Genomic DNA, 19,298 nt, shown 5'->3' on the forward strand with positions numbered 1-19,298 from the left:
CGGTAACCACAAACGCAAGGTATTGCTACAAGCAAGGTCATTGAACTCATCACGCAAAGATACACGAGAAAAATATATTTCCGTCACCGTAGCCATTTTACGAGAAAACAAGAGTGCAGCTCCGCTCTACCCGGCCTGTCACAGGCCCCCATCTTGTGGCGCGAAGCAGACCTACACACATTGCAGCAATACGCCGACCCAGCCATCTGAGAGCACGCCCCCTGCCTCACACTCTACCTGTCTGCCCCGCAGGTCGCCGCACAGCCCCCCCCCCTGCCAGCCGCCACCTGGTGCACCCCTCCAAGCCACCCGAGTCCCCCCCCTCTCCTATCCATGGGCAGTGAGGGCCGGGTGGGATACACTCGAGTGAAGCTGACGCTCTGCCCATCAGGTGGATGATGCGCACTCACTGTCACCGGTCGCCCCGACGCAGCGCCATCCAGGGGACCTGACCGCCCACATCGGTAGCGGCAAATCGCCCTCACCTTTGTACGTCGTAAGCACCTGACCCTGTCACCACCAGAAGTGGTTCGGCGCTAGCAAGGAGAGGATGGCAGCCTGGCTTCCTCGCAGAGTGGATGGTGGACAAGGATGGCGCGTTGCGGTGTTCTCTGTCGTCAATGAAGTCGTAAAATAAATACGCTATAAGCAGATTGCCGTTACCCCTGAATCATGAGTGCGCTTCTTGAGCGCAGAGAGGCTCGCCGTCGGTTGCTTTGTGCCGGCTTTTCAAAGCATGTAGAGTCACTCTCAACGATGCGCTTCTTATCTCGAGCGTGAGGAATGTCGTGTCCAGAAAGGCTTTCGGCCCCGCACCCCCACCCGAGCACCGGTGTCTGCTGCAGTTTTCAATTCTGACGCTTCTTCTTAATGCATTTGATTGTGATGGCAGCAGCATCGTTATTCAACACAAGGTGTAAATGGTGATGTGGGCCAGGAGGCCTTCGGGTGCGGCATGCCATCCTTTCTATCACACTGGGTCCAGGGGGCCCTCTATCAGCGGAGCTCGTCGCCGAGAAAAGGCGTTTGGATCCCTGAAAAAACAATCGCGCAAAACATTTTTCCTCAGTTTTGCTCTCGCTGGGGGAGGGAGGGCTGCTTCACGCATTTGACTGTCAAAGTCGTTGTGACGCACAGGCTTCTGCACAGAAGCTGTTCTCTATCATGACCTGTAAGTACTTGATACAGCGGCAAGAGCTGATGCTGCTGGTTCTGAAGGCAGGCGGCAAGGCAGTAAACTTTCTGTGGAAAAATAGCTGTCCATCCAAGGTTGTCGAGGTTGTCTTTTCTACCTCTCCGTCGATGCTGCTTCTTGTGAGCCCCTGGTCAAGAAGAAAAAAAATGCCACTGACTATCCGACGATCCTCGCACCTTTCATTCTGCTGCTATCATTTTCGCTTGATCTCTCTGTCTCCCACACTTTTCGTATCTACCACTCTCTATTTTTGTCCGTTCAGCAGCGTAGCCACATTTCATCTTCTCATTTGTTCTTTGGCTGCCTTGTCATAGAACAGCAAAATGGACTTTCTTTCGTTTGACAACGGAGTGATCAAAAATCCATTCTACCGGAAAGACCTTGTTGACGGCGACGGCGGCTACAGCAGTCGTCGCAAATGGAATCGCCAACCGCGCGACGCTATCAACAACGCCACACCGGCATACACGCGCAATCTGCTGTCCGAAGACAAGACACCATTCCAATGCAGCCCAGCAGCTGTGTGCTTTGCCGATTACGATGTCGGCATAGAGCACAAGATTGTTGTCGCCTTCACAAACACGGCGACAGTCCCCAAAACATTCCGAGTGATGCCCATTCTGCCGAGGTACGCTAACGTGGTGAGAGTCGAGTACACTGTTCCGCCAAGGATATCACCGGGTCTGTCGTGGAATGTCACCGTCAAATACCGACCTCGCGATGTGAGTGATATTTCCACCGCCATATATGTCAAGACTGATGAGGGTTACTTTGCAGTACCACTCACCTCTTCGAAGAAAGCGTTTGTCTTTTCTGTGGAGCCGAGGAGCGTAAGTTTTGGCACGGTGATTGTGGGCGAAAAGCGTGCGAAGGTGATTACGCTGCGAAATAGTGGGGCAATGCCGGGAACTGTGATTGTCAGTGGTGATTTCAAATCTCTCCTAGAGCAAAAACACACGAATCCTGTCGATGGCAAGAAAATGAGCGTTTTCCGAATTTCACCGCAGCAGTACAAGGTAGAGATTCCATCCTTCTCAAAGTCGCTGATAGTTCTCAGCTTTACCCCGCTGAATCTGACGCAGATCAACAGCGAAATTACATTCACAGAGAACAGTTCTCAACTTTCTCATACCATTCCAATTACAGGAAGCAGCACAAACCTTCCAGTTTTTCTTACAACCGGAAAACTAGAATTCGGGGCGTGCTTTTACGGCGAGCGATATTGGGATGAAGTAAGTGTCGTCAATAAAGCGAATATTGCCGCGATTGCAGAGTTTCAAGTTCCTCCTCCATTGGCCGGCGCCTTAGCTGTCTCCCCGTCGCGTGTGTGTGTGCAGTCTGGTGAAGAATACAGCGTGCGGGTTGTTTTCACGCCTTCGAAAGACCTGCCAAAAGATTTCTCTTCGGTAATCAAGTGCGTCGTACAGAATCAAATACTACCTCTCACTTTGAACATAGACGGCGTGCTATCGTACCGCGCACCCTGTTTGCCGTTCACTGCCTTTGATATTGGCACAATCCCGCTACAAACGATGAGATCAGTACAGGTGCCTGTTACGAACGAATCGAGTGTGAAGCAGCTCGTTGGATTCGACAATCTTCCTCCCTGGGTCGTAGCTACCCCTGAGGTTTTGGCCCTCGTACCTTTTGAGACGACGAGCTTCACCCTCAAGATGGAGGCCCCACAGGAGGGCCGTTTTTCGCACCGCCTGAAGCTCATAAACGAGTTTGGTGACACGCAGTACATTTCTCTTAGCGGACAGGGAACACGTCCTCCGGTAGCACTGTCAGCGCGGACGCTGCTGCTTCCCCCCTGCAACATTGGCCGCAGTGTTTTTGCGACGACAGTGCTTTCAAACACGAGCGGGAAACTGATTCAGTTTAGCTTTTTAGTTCCGTGCTCTTTTTTCAGAGTGTCTCCTAGCGCAGGTGTTTTGCAACCAGGCGAAAGTGTTGTGGTGGCTATCTTTTTCCATGCGCCCATGGAGTTTGAGTACGTGGAGTCCCCGCAGCCAGCCGCTCCACCGCATCGGACGAGGTCAAAAAAAGACGTCTCCATTGGATTCGCCTCCGACGCGCCGCCACCGCAAAAGCAATCCATGTATGATGACTGGGAGTCTGGCAGCGAAAAGAAACTATGGAGCAGGCACAAGCAGTTTCGAATTCAGTGCTGCTTGACCGGCTTAGAGGAAGAATGCTGCTTTATTGTGGTGAGGTGCTGTGCGGTGAGGCCATCTGTGAGGATCGAGGACGCTGAAAAGGCACCAAGCACGCCGCCAACAAAACAACAGAAGCCCACTGAAAACGATGCTCGCTGGGTGTCCACAAAGGGCTCCGTTGTCGCCGATAGAGATGAAAACAGTGCTAAGTCTCAAAGCTATAAGGGAGAGGTTTTCATTGAGTTTGGGAAAGTGCCCATTCATCACTCTTCTGTTCGTTCGTGCAAGGTGCATAATACTGGTGATGCACCTTTCATGATTCGCGCCCCGCCGCTGAACCCGTTTTCCTCGTTTTCTATTCTGACTGTGGCATTCGACGAGGTACCGCCGCACACCGAAGCAGAGATACACTTCTCCTTTCACCCAGACGCGTACGGGAAATTCAATGAGCTAATAAAGGTGGAGCTGGCTATGCCCGATGACACAGTCGCTTTTGTTTTTGTGAACATGCAGGGGACATGCAGCCCGACACAGTTGACTATTACTCCAGCAGAAGGCGTTTCGCAACAGGACGCTTCCTCTATTGTTTCTGTGGAGCATATGACGTTCGGCTGTACGCAGAAGAGCGAATCCACGCGGAAGGGTTTGAGCTTCCACAACGTGGGCTCCTTCTCTCTTGAAATCCTAATTACCAGTTACACGGAGGAAGGCGAAAGGGCGCATAGGGGGAGCAACGCTGTGCTTTTTGATCCGAGCGACATACTGCCCTTTTTGGTGCACCCGCGTGCGTTCACCCTGCAGCCGAACACGAAGCAGATTGTAGATGTTGTGTTCGCGCCGTCGGATGCTGGGGTGTACTCGAAACGACTGAGCATTGCTGCCAGCGGCGAAACTCGTGAACTCGCTCTCGAGGGTCGAAGTGTGTGTGGCGGCATCTACTGCTTTGTGCCGATCTCAGACGTGAAAACGGGTAAACCAACCGCAGTCTCCTTCGAAGGCGGGATCGGTTGCCGGCCTGACTACCCTGTCTCACTGCCTTTTGCGGAGGAGGAAAGCAAAATATTGATACTCGGTAATCTTCTCAAAGGCCTCAGTGTGGAATACAATGTGCAGAACTGGGAGCAGACGCGTCCTCTCGAAATGCCACCGGAGTGGAGCGTGACACCGCTTTCGCAAATTATTGCCAGCGGCAAAGAAGCCCGCCTTTCCGTGCATCGCTCCTTTGCAGAGGATGAGGAGGGAGAAGGTGTTTTGTGTGGCATCAACTCGCTCTTTCCATTCCGATTCACAATTGTTTTGAGGGGTGAGGGTGCAGAGCCGCTAGCTTACCGTACCCTTTACGTTGTCTGCACTGATTAGCGTTACCCGGCTCTACAAGTCTTTTATTTACCGAGTGACGGTGTCGAGGTTTTTTTTTAGCTGCCCCTGTGTCTCCTGCACGCCCCCGTACCGGTGGACGCTCATATGCCTTGCCGATCTTGCATCCAACATGGAATGTAAGCATGTAGATAGAGATAGCGGTTACTTGTGTGTGTGTGTGTGTGTATTTCATTTTTTTTTTTGCACGGTCGCGTTTCTTTCCCCTTTGTGTACCAAAAAAAAACGCAATCAAAGCCTCCCAGCTTCTCTCTGATATTGGAACTGTGATAACGTTGCATGCTCTAAGGAGAAACGAACAAGAGGGCAGCAACTTCACCTGTACAAGAGCACAGAACAAAAAGAAAAGGTCTGCTACAATGCCAGTGGTACAGCGTTGCTCGGATGGTGCCTATTTTGCACTTTGTGTGTTGGATGAGGCCAGAAGACGTGGCGAAGCAGCATCCTCTGCTTTGCTCCCTCGAGGTAGCAGAAAAAACCGGCGACCTGTGGACAGGAAAGGAAATAAAGAAGCGATTGTCGCTACTGGTACTCGGAGAAGCGTTTCCCGATCCTACTCACATGACCTCAATATTGAACCTCGGCGTGTGCTTTTTTTTCGAGGGCTCTTGACGAACCCTTGCTTTGCCTGCTCTACGTCTTCTCGAGGCTGCTTCCGCAAGTTTTCCCACTTCAAGTTTACTGTTGGTAGATTGCTGCGAAGCCTTGCACTATTTAATCTCTCTCTTTCTCTGGTGCGCCACGCCGTCTGCTTGTTTGTTGTTCGTTATCTGCTGTTTGTGCGGCTGCACGTCGAGTGCGCCACCCCCGTACATTTGTCCATTCGCAATCGTTAAAAAAGGGAGTCCAAAGCCGCAGATTATGAAGGGGTGCTGCCGGCTGCTTTCTGCTGCAGAGGCAGCGTCGCTCATACGTCGCATTGGCCCCTTTGCAGTGCACCGTGGTGAGGCTACGGGCGTCATTGAAATTCTCTCCGGCGACCCCAATCACCCCGTGAAGAAGCTCAACCTTCTTGGCCTCGCCTATGCAGCCGCTCTCACAGAGCTTTCAGAGCTACTCTCTGAGGAGCTCAACGCTGAAGCCCGTGTCGCCATCTTCGCAGCACGTGACGGGTGCTCGTTTTCGGCCGGCATCGACTTGAAGGAACTCTCGGGAATGCGGCCGCCTTCTGGCAGTGGCGCTGCTGCCACCGCAGCAGCGTCGAGCGGCCCCAAAGCCCCTGCAATGCTTCTTCAGCACCAGCACCGTGTGGTGCGCACTTTCCAAGACGGAATATCGTCGCTGGCGCGGTGCCGCATTCCCATCATCGCCGCGATCGATGGACATTGCATCGGTGGGGCTACATCGGTTGCGTCGTCGTGCGACGTGCGTTACACCACAACACGTGCCACCTTTTCCGTGAAGGAGGCGGCAGTGGGTCTCGCCGCGGACATTGGCGTGCTGCAGCGTCTTCCGGCCATTATTGGTGAGGGACGCACGCGCGAGCTTGCCTTTACGTGCCGCGACTTCAGCGGTGTGGAGGCCAAAGCAATGGGCTTTGTCGAGGAAGTGTGTGCAGATTATCCAGCGCTCCTCGCCCACGCGCGCAAGCGCGCAGCACAAATAGCTGCCAACTCGCCACTGGGAGTGCAGAACACAAAGTTGATCCTGAATTGGGAACGGGAGCGCGCGGCCCAGACGTCACTCGAGTACCAAGCTGCCATCAACGCCTTTAGTCTGCACTGCAGCGACATCCCGGAAGCAGCGCGTGCGTTTGCTGAGAGGCGGGAGCCCGTATTCACTGATTACATGGTAAATCCCAGAGGAGGCCCGCCGCATTCAAGGCAATCGTGACTGTAATGGCGGTAAGCAGTCCTCCTTGCGAGGGTGGTTTCCGCGTGTATGCGTGTCCCTGTTTCTTCTCCCACACACACACACACACACGAGCGAACGGGAGGCTTTCTTCGATGCCTCCTCTCCTCTCCTCTCTCCCCCGCCATGCAACTTTGATCGTGCCTTTCATGTGTATCTATGTGTGTATGTATTATAGCAGAGTCTTACCCTGTTCGAATTCCGGTTTCTGTTCCTTCTTGTGAATGCTAGCGTTCCTTTTTTGTTGTTGTTGCGTTGTTTTGCTTGTTTGCTTGTCTGTCCTACTATGTTGCTACTTATGGTTTCTCATTGTGCGTGTGCGTCACTCCTCTGTGGTGAGCTCCTCTCATCACTTCTGCCGCCCCACCAGTTTGCTCTCCGGCGGCACAGCCGCTGATGGGGTACAGCGTCTTATTTCTTGCGCTCCTCACATTCTCTCCGAGCGAAGTGGTACGCCAGAATGCGTTCCTCTGAGTGCCAGATGTTGGACCTACTACCCAAAACAGCAGAAAAAAAAAGCGACGACAAACAGAATCATCGCTAGAACCGGATCCTTACACCGACAAGTGATCACGATGCAACGAAGGAAGGAGAGAGTACGGAATCGAGTGAAGGTCCTATGTCGTCGCGTGCTCCGTCCCTAGTTCCCAACCCAGAAATACTGTGCGCCTAAGAAGTTAAGCACTACCCTGTATTATCGTTTACCCTGCGCCCCTCTATAAGTACTCAGCAGACTTGGACGCAATGGCTCCTCGCCACTTCTCGTTGACGCTGCTGACTCTTTCCCACACACCTCCACGCCTCTCTTTCGGCGGTATCGGTGCCATACACCTTTTTTCGTTTCCGATGTCCTCGCCGGCTCTCATGACTTTCACACGCTCTCCCTTACCTCTTCCCCTCCCCGCCTCCCCCTCTTCCCTTTTTCCCCCATCGACTCCAACATGACAACACACAAACACACATGCCTGCATCGTAACACCAATGCGTCACACACTCACTCAATCGCAGATGTCCAGCAAATTTAGCTCCGCACTCTCCCCTCTCTCTTAAGCAACGAAAAAAACGAAGAAATCACGTTTCTTTCCAAAGGACCGAACACCAACAAAAAGTTCCTCGACAGCGGAACAACCCGAAAAAAAGAAGAGACGCGAAGCCTTTCAGCCCAAACCACGTATTGCTAGTAACTTACCAGTCTTTCTTCTTTTTCGTTGTTGTTGCTGTTGCTGTTTTGTCTCGTTGTGGTTGTGGTTGTTGTGTATCTTTGTGTGTGCGTGTGTCCCACGCCCCCCTCCCCTCCTCCCCCCTCTCCCCTCTTTCCTTCTCCGTTATTTTTGTACTTGTGATCTCGTCTCTCTCCCCCACCCCTTACGCATTACCGTGGTCCAGACGCGTTCACTCTTTCTTTTGACTTTCACTTATCTGTCGCACCCAAGTATTTCCTACATACCCCCTCCTCTTTTCTGGCTTCGACCACCTCTTTTGCTCTTGGTGCTGTTTTCCGTTTTCTTTTGTTGTCGTCTTTCTCACTACATATCTCCCCCCCCCCTCCCCTCCCCTCCCCCACGTCCTTCGCATCAGCTTGTTGCTGTTGTTGTTGTTGCTGCTGCTGCCCATCACTCACTCTTCTTTTAACGACACCCTCTTTTCCCCAGCATTCTCCCCCTGTTCTCCTCCTCCTCGCGTCCCTACGGGCTTGTTGGGAGAAAAACGAAGAAAGCAACAACGACAGTCCCATATCTTTTTCTTGGTTTTCTTTCAGTTGTTTGCTTCTTGGGTTGGGATTCTACCCTTATCTACACCTCCCTCTACCCCCTCCCCCTAGCTGTCTTCTTCACCCCTTCTTTCTGTTTCTTTTGGCCCTCTCCGCACACATCTAGCTCTTCCCTTTCCTTTCTGTCTGTGTGTGGTTGTGTGGTTGTGTTTCGCCCCCCTCCTTTCCCTCTTTGTTGTCGTTTGCTTTCTTCGCTCATCTTTCATCTGATTTTTTGTCTTTTGCGTGTGCGTGCGTGCGTGCGTGCGTGTGTGTGTGTATGTGTGTGTGTGTAGGTTGTGACCGTTCCTTTATTTTTTGTTTGCTTAGCTTCCTTTTCTCCCTCACCCTCCCCGACTCTTTGTTTGACACCCTTTCTCTTCCGTCTCATCTACCCAACCATATCTGCCTCTGTTTTTTTGCTTCTTCTGCCGTTTTTGATTCTTGGTCCTGTTCTGCCATCTGTGCTCTCCTCATCCAACACACTCTTTCTCTCGCAGATTTCTTTCTGTGTGTGTGTTTGTGTACGTCTGCATCTTCCGTCTCTAGTGTTTATTTGTGTGCCAAGGCGTTTCGGTTGTTTTCTTGTGCGTTTTTTTTCCTGCCTTGATTTTTTGTTGTTGTTTGCGTTGTGCACTCTCCGTTTTTTCTTGTGTGTGTAGGTCTTGCGTGTTTACGGTTTCCCCTCCCCTTTTGTTTTTTTTTTGTTTCTGGTTGTGTTGATTCCCTCTCCCCTCTCCTCTCTCGCGTGTTGTGTGTGTGGGTGTGTGGGTAAGGTGTATGTGAAAGTCCGACTCCCTCCACGGGAAATTCTCGCATCTCTCTGGCCCCTCTTCTGGTGGGCTCGTTGTGGTCTCCCTCTTCTTTCTGCGTAGAAACGCCTTCCCACTCGTGTGTGGTTGCGTTTTACTTTGCTTGGCTTTCTGTCAAAAAAAAAAAATTTTTCCGTCTTACCTTTTTTTTTCAACGACCAATAACGCATATATATATATATATATATATATATCAAAAAGCCGGGAACGACTGTGTGTGTGTGTGTGTGTGTGAGTGCGTGCGTGAGTGTCCCCCTTTTTTTTTGTACTGGGTTCTCGTCATTTTCTTGGTTCCGCTTTTTCTGTGTGTCTCTCTCTTGGTGTGTGAGTGGGTATCTTCTTTTGCAACGCTACTTCACCGCCTCCTCCCTCCTTCCTTGCCCCTCCCCCACCCTACCCCTGCCTCGCCCTCGCTGCCCATCAGCGCGCGCGTCTCTGTGTCTGAGTGCTTTTTCATCTCCCATTTTTGTTTCTAGTGCACTGTCCATTTACGTGCAGTCGAAAGAAAAACGCGGAGGACAGACCCAAAAGTAGCAGCGCTCGTGCTTCTCTGCTTGTTTTCTTTGTTACTGCTTAGATCCATACAGACGTACTTCCAAGGAAGAAGATACACCCTTCCCCCCTCTCTCTCTCTGCTTCTTTCGGTGCTTGCATTTCCGTCTTCCCTCTATTGTCGCTCTTCTTCGCGTGTCTGTGTGCCCGTGTGCGTGTGTTTGTGTTTCTGTTTTTCTTTGCGCCGCCATCCACCAACCCATACCCACCTCCGTTTGTATACTGTCTTTGTTTTTCTGTCCCTACGGCGCTCGCTTGTCTCCTTGTCTGGCCGAAGAAAAGACACGCGAACGAAAAGGAAACAGTGTCGTCGGATGCTGTGTATGTGCAGGTGATTTGCGCTGAGATTGCTTCTTAGAGTCTCCTATCGGCTTGTGAACATCTCTGCTCGTTGCTGTTGTCCATTCTCTTCAATCTTTCCTTTTTTTTTGTTCGACTTTTTCGCATCTGCTTTCGACTCCTCCTCTTCCTTCCTTCCGTTGTGAACGTGTGGCAAAACAAGCAAACGGTACAAAAAAAAAACACCAAAAAGGAAGACGGTGCGTATTCTCTTCTGTCTTGCCTCTTGCCCGGCTTGTATGCGTTTCTGACGCTCTGTGCCGCCCCGTTTGTGCGATTTCCTCTTCTCTTATTTCGTTGCTCTATCTTGTCCTTTTGTTTTCTTTGGTTGTGTGTTTGTTCGCCTTCTGTTATTTGCCTTCGCATTGGTGTTCTGTACGTTCCTAGCTGTTGCTGTTGACTCTCTCCCACCACCACCACCCACCCACCCTCTCTGTCTCTCCCCCACTCTCTCCCGTATTCCTTTGTGTCCCCCTTTCCGCTTTCTCCCTACCGCTACTCGTGCTAGTGTGGTGTACTCCCTTTTTTTTTTTTTGTATTTGTTTTGTTTTGTGCGTGATCGTGTGTGTGGCTTTCGCTCTTTTCTGTGTTCGCTGCGGTTGTTTTTTTTTTTTGGTGGCCACCTACGTCCTCTCACGTCTGCTGGAGGTTCTACTGTAGGACACACGAGCAACCATACACATTCACAGTATTACGAAGTACCCTGTGTGCCGTTGTCGCCCTCATCGCTGTCGTCTCGTGTTTTACTGTTCCGCCTTGTGTTCCCGCTCTTTCGTTTGTGGTTGCTGTTGTTTGTCTCTCTTTGCTGTTCTTCGGTTTGTATTTCCTCTTCAAAAGTAGAAACAACGCAAAGAAAAAGGGGGCAAACGAAACACACACACACACATAGCAGACTATCCCTCCTCCCCCTCCACCACTTCCCCTTTTTTTCTTTGCTCTACCACTCTTCCGCTTTGTTATCTGCTGCAAGAGCAAGCAACAGAACTTACTCGCTATATATATACACATATATGTATATGTATATTGTTTGCGTCTCTCTCGCGCGCGCGCACGCTTTCGATTCCTCGAATTTTCTGCCCCGCTGATCTCCTTCCATTTTCGCCTCATTTGTGTGTGTGTGTGTGTGTGTGTGTGTGTCCATTTATTCGTTGGTTGATTCCCTCTCGCTCTCTTTTTTCTTTCTGTATCCGTCTTAGCTCTCCTCCTTCTCTACTGCGAACGTGGCCCTTTCCCTTTCTGCTGACAAGCGAGGGCACACCACCGCAACAGAGACAGAGAGGCCCAGCACATACAAAGGGCATGGAGCGTGCGGCAACTCAAAGCCAGAGCATCTACTCCAACGCCAACACCAACAGCAGCAACGTCAACACCTACGGTAACACCGTCTCCTCGTACCTGTCCAACAACAGCCCGAACGCAGTCATGTACGGCGGTGGCAACAGCGGCAACGGTGGTGCACCTTCGTCCACCTCGGTCGCCACGGTGTACGCCTCTCCCACGCAAGCTTCGCCGAGCCAGGCAATCCGCCAGCAGGCGCAGGGAGCCGCGCAGCAGAATATGAGCCAGTCGCAAACGAGCACCTCCTTCAACGCCTACGGCGGTGGTGCGGCCAGCGGCTCCGGCAGTGGTTTCTTTTACTCCACTCCGTCGGCGCAGGCGCCGGGGGCGCAGACCATGTACTCTGCCAACCCCTCCGCCGCGGCAATGTTCCCAATGCGTGGTGGATCCACCTCCATGACGCCGGCGCAGCCCACCCCAACCCAAATGCTGACACCTCAGGCCAACGCGGCCGCTGCCGCGGCAGCGGTGTGGACCAACGCTGCGGCAAACATCAACGCTGGCAGCAAGCTTTTCGTTGGCCAGGTGCCTGCAGTGTGCACTGAGGACCAGCTCCGCCCTCTGTTTGCGCAGTTCGGCACTCTGTTGGAGATCAAGATCATGCGGGAGCCGAACGGTCGCAGTAAGGGTAGCGCGTGGGTGCGCTACGAGCTGGAGGAGTCTGCCCAGCGTGCCATCACCGCCCTCAACGAGAAGCACGTTGTGCCGCCACAAACTAACCCGCTGCGTGTTCAGTTTGCCGCACCCAGCACCAACCGCATCCCGCAGCCCCTCTCGGCCCTTGGCTCCATCATGCCGCCTTCTGCAGTCATGCAGCCGCAGCCGCAGCCAAACTACGCGACCGCAGCGACTTATGCCACCCCGCAGGGCTACGCCGGCACCACCACAGCGTACATGCAGGGACAGTACGCGACCTCGCCCAACCTGATGGCTGTTCGCGCCTCTCCACAGCAGCAGGCAGCGGTGCAGTCTGCGTCTGGCAAGATCGAATACCTGCGCAGCAACCACCCTGGCAGCCTTATCTACTCCACCGCCTCCCCGACCGCTGTTGATGCGATGCAGCAGCAGCAGCAGCAGCAGTCGCCACAGCAGCAGCAAGTGGTGTACACAACCGGTGGCCAGATGCGCGCTGGTGTCATGTACACCCCGGATGCATTTGCCATGACGAACCAGATGGCTGCTGCGCCGCAGCAGCCGCATCAGTGGTGCAGCTAAACCGAATCAACAATTTATGAAGCCCTCTTGTTTTGGTTTTTCTTGCTCTTTCGTCTCATGGTTTGTCTTTTCTTCTTCGTTACGGTGCACAGGATGCATGCTGTATGTGCATGTATGAAGATATGTGTGTGAGTGTGTGTGTCCATATCCATGTTTGGGCACGCTTTAACTTGTTTTTGTTTTGAATCCGATGTGTTCCTTGCGTCTGTGCTTCTGTCTGCGTCTGTGTCTGTGTATGTGTATGTGTATGTGTATGCACAAACGTGCTTGCTTTCACGTTATCTTGTTACTCTGTATTGTGCGTGTGCGTGTGAATGCGTGTGAGCTTGCCTATCTCTTATGACCAATCTTCTCTGGCTCCCTTTGCATGTTTTCTGCTCTTACGCTACTCTTGCCGCTCCTTCCTTTCGCTTCTTTTACCACCTCCGATTGTCCCCCGTATTAGCCACTTAGTGTGTGCTTTACTTGTGAGCGCGTGTAAGTGTGTCTTGGCCAGTGTAAGGGTTTCGGGTACTGGGCGATGAATGTGCTTGCCGTGTGGTGTGCCCCGTTTTCTTTCTTTGTGTGTCTGCGTATGGTCTTGCGTCTTGTTCGCTTTCTTCAGCACCATCTGTAACGCTGTACGTTCCTTCTTTGTTGTTTAAACGAAAATCTTCCTTGAGTCTCCTCCATCTTTCTCTCTCTCTCTCTCGTTGTCTCTCTTTCGTGCGAATGTGACGCCTAATGCGTTCTGTTTTGGTTCTTTTTGATTTTTTTGGTTTTGTGTGTGTGTGTGTGTGTGTGTGTGTCTATGTCTGTGTCTGCGTCCGTGTGTGTGTGTGTGTGTGTGTGTAAGTGTGTATGTATGTATGTGTGTGTGTATGTTTCTGCCCTTGTATGTTTGTGCATGTGTGTGTGTGTGTCTGTGTGTGTCTGTGTGTGTCTGTGTGTGCGTGTGCGTGTGTGTGTGTGTGTGTGTGTGTGTGTGTGTGTGTGTGTGTGTGTGTGTTCGTATGCGTGTTTTCTTGTATGCGTGTTTTGTGTTTCCGTCTTTGTGTGTGCATGTGCGTTGCCGCGTGTAGGAATACATGTCTGCGTTTGTCTCGCTCTTAGTAGTCTTCATTGGCCTCCGCCGCTGCCCCTCACTCCCCTACACGGCTTCCTAGTGCTCCCACACTACGTCTCTTCTTTTCGTGGTCACGTGTCCAGCTCTGCATCCGAATCCGACAGACAAGCACGCGCGCGCACGCACACATAAAGCACACAGAGAGACACTGCTAAGGTAAACGATGAAGGAAAACTGAAGTCTCAAGTGCCTCCTTGCTCGTCTCTTTTCATCCTTTAGCTTTGATCTCCCTAAACTCCACGTTCGACAGCTATGCTCGTTTTCCTTTTTCTCCACTGTGGCGAGCTCCTTTCTCCTCTTTGGTTCACTCTTCATCTCCCCGTTTCTCTCTCACTATCATCAGCCAAAGGCAAGTGCCTGCGTACATAGCGAAGAGGTTCGTCGCCATCCCTCCTACCTCTCTCCCCTCATCGCCCACGCGCGCCCTCTCTCTACCGGTGTGTGGAAATGTATGCACACGTATTAACATGTCTCGAAGTGTCGGTGGTGCCGTCTCTTCACTCCTCTTTCCCCTCTCCAGTCCCACCCATTCCTTTCTCTTTTCCTTTTGTTTTGTACTCTCTTTGCTCCCCCCCCCTTCCTCTTTTCTCTGTCCCCCACCGCCACCACCACCCTCCCTCCCCATACACACACACACACACACACGCATAAATATATATATATACCTACTATATGTGCATGTGTGTGTGTGTGTATGCATGCATGCATGTATATACGTGCATCTATATATATATATATATAGATGGTATGTTTCTGATATATTGCGAACCACATGCATGTGTGCTGTCTTTGTGTTGTTTTCTGTTTGTGTGCTTTCCCTCTCTCATTTGCTCCGTTAGTTTTCTTTGTTTTACGCAGCCTCCCTCCCTCCTCCTCTCTCGGTCGGTGTTTCTCTGCTTTCCACCGCCCACCCCCCTCTCTCTGTCTCTGTCTGTCTGTCTCTCCGTGTGTGCGTTCGTCGATGCACACATGCCCGTTCTTTGTCTGTTTCTTCTCCCTCTTGTTGTCGTTGCTTGGGCTCGCACCTCCTCCCTCTCCATGCCTCTCTCACACTCTTCTACCTCCTTGTCTGCGTGTTTGAATGACTACTCGATACCGTCGCGTACACTATTGCGTATGCGTGTATCATTCCGCAGACAACACTGTCACTGCCGCTCCCTCCCCCTCCTCCTCCTCCTCCTCCCTCTTTCCTCTCCGTCCTCTTTTGGAATCAGAGCCAGAACAAATGTTAGGGGGGAAACGAAAACGAAAGTACTTCAAGACACAACGAGATGCATCTGAGCCGAAAAGGAGGGAGAGGGGGCGGCGGCGGGAGAGAAGTGAGGGGGAGTGAAACCAGGTGCTCTTTTTGGTGTTCAATGCCCCCCTCCTCCCCCAAAAAAAGCAACAACAGACGAGAGAGGGCAAAATGAGTTCCTTTTATGTGTTCAACGTTGCCTTCCCAGCCGCGAGCAAGTCAGCACATATACACGCACACACACACACAGCCACAGCTCACCCGTCTTTGTCGAACTGCAGCTGAGCCCTGATCGACCAGAACGAACCGCCCTGCCGTCGAGCCGGGCCATGCGTCTAGCTGGCTCTTCTCGGCCTTCTTCGTCCCTTCTTCGGGAGCGTGCTGCGCGGCCGGCGTCAGATGGAGACTCGGGTGGACAGCATGGCTTGATCGATGCGGGTCACCTCGAGAGTCCTGCTCGAGGACGGAGGCGGTGGAATCCGCCGTGCGGGTAGTAAGGGGGTGGAGCAGGTGTATGCCAGATGAGCCCAGTGAGGAAGTTGGCCAACCTTGGGCCAGGGTGCTCCGAGACCCTGCGCACCCTGCCCCCAAGCCACGCTCCCTCCTCCCGAGTCGCTTGCGGCCGCGGCATGTCATCATATGGTGTGGAGACTCTCCACACCGGAGTGTCTGGAGGGCTCGATGATGTAGCAGGGGCAAGAGAGGACGCCGAAGGTGACGTTAAAAGGGTAAGTAAAGCCTGAGAGAGAAACTCGAGCCAAAAAAAAATGAAAGGAAGACCAGACGACAGCGAAGCGATGTGGGGCCGAACTAACTGAAGACGATGAGAACTTCAGCTGTCGTTGGCATGTGTTGATGAGCTTTTAGCTTCAAATCGTACCGTCATCATTGTGGAGTATGCCGCACGTGTGCTTATTCGTGTCTCTGTGTGACGAAGGTTGAACTGAAGTTCTCCTCTATCTTCCTCTTCGTGCAGCGTGTGTTATCGTTGTTTGCTCGCCTTTTTTTTTGGTTTGTGCGTGGTTTTATGTGTATGTGTATGTGTATGTTCATTGTGTGTGCGCGTGTGTGTCTCCGCCGGTGCTTCTCTTGTTTTTTGGCTGGCTGGTTGGCTGCCGTTACCCCCTCCCTCCCCTCTCCCCATCCCTCCTCATGATATGATATTTTTTTGCCAGCTTTTTTCCCCGCCATCTCGTTTCTTCACTCACGCACGCTCTCTCTCTCTCTCTTACTTTCCTCCTTTTTTTCTAACTTTTACCTCTCACTGTTTGCTTCTCTCTCTGTGTGCGTGTGTGTGTGTGTCTGTGCGTGTAACGGTGCTCTTCTTGTTTCCTCTCCTCACTTGTCTTCTTTTCCTTCAGCCGCACGTTCTCCGCACTTCTTCTTTCTCTCTGCCTGTCGTTGCGTCCCTAGCCGTGTCACTGTGTGAGTGTGTATGTTGGTGTGGCGTGTCGTTATGAATATTCATTTTTCTTTTGGGCATCGCCACGTTGCGGTTCGTATTACCCTTGTCTCTCGGCGCTCTTTTTTTTTTCGTCTCCTCGCCCCAAACCGCAAGTCTCTCGACCCATCCGCCTGGATCGCCATCGCTGTCGTGTTCTTCAACCCGGGTTGCCAACAAAGCATATCCTTAGCAACGAAGCCGTCTCTCGCTCACTGTCTCCTTATGGTGTACTCCCCGTCAACCGCCGCTGCTACTCTGCGCCCACCTACGAACTCCCGCAAGCATGCAGGCATTTTGCTTACAGTGAAGTGTGCGCGCTTATGTTTTGCCGAATGCGTTGAACAAGATGCCACCATTGCCGTTGAAGGAGGTGGGTGGAGGAAGGTGGCCAAACTTAGCAGCACTGCTGAGTGTAGCTCATCCCCTTCGCCTCACCATCTCCCCAATGAGGGGATGGCGAGGAGAGCGTTGCTGTCGGGTGGTTGTGGTGTGCCTTGCGACTGTGACGAATCTCATCACACGCTGTGGGTAGCATTGTATCAGGCTACACAAAAAGTCGGTGTCGTTGAAGGATGCTAGGCGGTTTTGTCAACGCACCGGCACCGCCCCAACTCCCACGAAGAGGGAGAGGGTGAGTGAAATATACACAGGCGAAGGGACGAGTGTCAAGGAAAAAAATGTATGTAAGCGGAAGGCAGCACAGCACGCATGGGTACCTATGTCTCTTTTGGCTCAGAGACGACGACGCATGTCTCCTGCATTCCTCCTCGACGTCTTTCTTCTCCTGCCGCTGCTTTCTTTTTCTTGTTTATTTGCCTTCTTCTTTTCTCCCTGGCTGCCTTTGTTTACCGTCCTGTCTCAACCTTACTCCCCTCTCCCCTTCCTCCCCAAACACACACGTGAGAAAGCAAACACACACACACACACACACACACACACACACACAGCAACGAATCAGCATTCACGTTCCGCGGTGTCGCACGGCTTCGTTGCCTCGGCTGTTGCCCCCTCCCCCTCCCCCTTCCCCTCGCGCTCTCTGTGCCTTTGCCTCGTTCTTTCATCTTTTTACTTCTTGCTTGGTTGGTTGTCATGGGGGTCGCTCGCTCGTTTGTTCTCTGGCGGGTGCTCGACATTTTTTTTCTTTTGTGTGTGTGTGTGTGTATGTGTCTTCTCTCGCACTGATGTACTGGTTGTAGCCACCCCTCCCACTACTTCGCCCACCACCACTCTTCCCTCGCCACCCCGTCCCACTGCCCGCCTGAGTAGGCGTATTCGCGCCTTCATGCACGAGCTTCTCACAGGATCTGTGGGAATACTGGATGGTTGGGACAATGAGGAGAGTTTCACGCGCTCGAAACGAATCCTGTTGCTCACACTCGCACGGCCCTCGGCTTCACCATCTCAGCATGGCTACACTGTCCGCCCCCCCCCCCTCCCCAGCCCCAGCCCACATTGCACCGCTCCTTTCGCTCCTTCTTTTCCCACCACTGAGAAAGCAGGCCGTGATGATGCCGGCCACCTCAGCATGCTGTCACAGGGTCTAGCACACACTCGCTGTGTGGGGGACCAAGAGCTTTCAGCCTTCCCTCGTGTGCGGCTAGCGGACTCGTAGTGTCGGCTGGTAGGGCTTGGCTGACGCTTTGCCAAAGACACCTGCGGTCACGAGCACGTATATAACAGCTCACTACGAATCTCGCGGACAATTCGACAAACATATGCACCCACCAACGTTGTTTCTTCCTTTGCTGCGCTGCGGTGATGGTGAACGTAATCCTGGACGCATCCTGCGCTGTATGCCGTGGAGTTGTCGTGGGCTGAACGACGCCGGACGGTGTTCGTAAGCCTGGCTTCTTGGCGTGGCTCGAGTGCAACAGAGGTCGCGTGAACCCTTCGTTGTGTGTGTGCGTATACATGTTGACGTGTTCGTCCTAGCATGACGCTTGTAGAAACAAGAGAAAAGGCAAAAGAAATGAACTGTCTTTGTGGTGGTCGTGGGTGTCTCTTGCCTTCCCTCCGACACTGACACACAAGTGCACCGACGTCTCCTCCCTTCTCCGACCCTCTCTCCCTCCCCTCCGTCTCTTCCTCCCGCTGCGATGTCTCATTGCTTCGCGTATTCTCTGCCTTTGCGCATCTTCTGCCTCTCCCTCCACTCGCTCGCTGATCCCCTCGTCTTTCATCACGTGAGCGTTGTGGAACACCGCAACATTACAATCGTTTCGTATCCGTCTTGCATCTCCTACTGCAGCGCTCTTGTTTTTGACCGGCTGCCTGCCGGCCGTATTCCTCCCATGGCCTCCCCGGTTGTCTTCACCAGGACCCTTTCATCTCTCTTCGGCTCTCCGTGTTGCTGTTAATCGACCTTCTTTGTTTTCGTGCTCTGTGCTGCATGCCGTGTGCTCTCGCCTTCTCGTGCCCTCCCACCAAACCGTCACCGCCCCGCCCTGTTGAACGCCCTCGGCGCTGTTCTCGCCCTGTGCTGCCCATCGTTCTTCTCCAGGCATTCGATTGTCTGACAAGCGCAGGCAAGCGCGAGAAGCATCAACGCGGCTGTTCGCCTCGTGGCGTGGGAAAGGTAGCAGGGACGAAAGGGGCCTACGAGCGAGCCGCGGCCGCGTGGGGACTGATAGAAATGCAACGATGCCTACTCACAAAAAGCTGAGAAGGGTGTAGTCGCAGGTCCCGCGTGGTTGTCGGTGGAGAACAACAGCACACACGCGCACACATGAACACAATGTAGAGAGGAAAGAGGACGCAGAAACTCCGAGGGATGTGGATTTGGTGGCGGGTGATGGAGGAACAGCGGTTGCTTGATTGCTGTTTCCGACGGAGAGAATGCGTGTCTGCTTTTATCTTGTGTGTGTGTGTGTGTGTGCGTGATGGGTTCCTCCTCACTCATGCAGCGTAGGGCACCAGGCACACAG

At 52.7% G+C, this 19,298-nt stretch overlaps 4 protein-coding genes across 4 annotated transcripts; all 4 read left to right on the top strand.

The window, feature by feature from the left end:
- Positions 1-1,518: 1,518 nt before the first annotated feature.
- On the top strand, positions 1,519-4,713 carry LMJF_18_0570 (conserved hypothetical protein; the record flags this gene model as incomplete). The annotated part of the gene is made up of 1 exon (XM_001682411.1): positions 1,519-4,713. The coding sequence occupies one exon, from the start codon at positions 1,519-1,521 to the stop codon at positions 4,711-4,713; it is 3,195 nt and encodes a 1,064-aa protein (XP_001682463.1).
- An 879-nt stretch (positions 4,714-5,592) lies between these two features.
- Positions 5,593-6,564, top strand: LMJF_18_0580 (putative peroxisomal enoyl-coa hydratase; the record flags this gene model as incomplete). The annotated part of the gene is made up of 1 exon (XM_001682412.1): positions 5,593-6,564. The coding sequence occupies one exon, from the start codon at positions 5,593-5,595 to the stop codon at positions 6,562-6,564; it is 972 nt and encodes a 323-aa protein (XP_001682464.1).
- Positions 6,565-11,334: 4,770 nt separating this feature from the next.
- LMJF_18_0590 (putative RNA binding protein) lies at positions 11,335-12,588 on the top strand (the record flags this gene model as incomplete). The annotated part of the gene is made up of 1 exon (XM_001682413.1): positions 11,335-12,588. The coding sequence occupies one exon, from the start codon at positions 11,335-11,337 to the stop codon at positions 12,586-12,588; it is 1,254 nt and encodes a 417-aa protein (XP_001682465.1).
- Positions 12,589-18,763: 6,175 nt separating this feature from the next.
- Positions 18,764-19,036, top strand: LMJF_18_0595 (hypothetical protein; the record flags this gene model as incomplete). Its single annotated transcript, XM_001682414.1, has 1 exon — positions 18,764-19,036. The coding sequence occupies one exon, from the start codon at positions 18,764-18,766 to the stop codon at positions 19,034-19,036; it is 273 nt and encodes a 90-aa protein (XP_001682466.1).
- Positions 19,037-19,298: the final 262 nt, after the last annotated feature.

This window comes from Leishmania major, chromosome 18, assembly GCF_000002725.2.
Source record: "Leishmania major strain Friedlin complete genome, chromosome 18".
NCBI classification, from domain to species: Eukaryota; Euglenozoa; class Kinetoplastea; order Trypanosomatida; family Trypanosomatidae; genus Leishmania; species Leishmania major.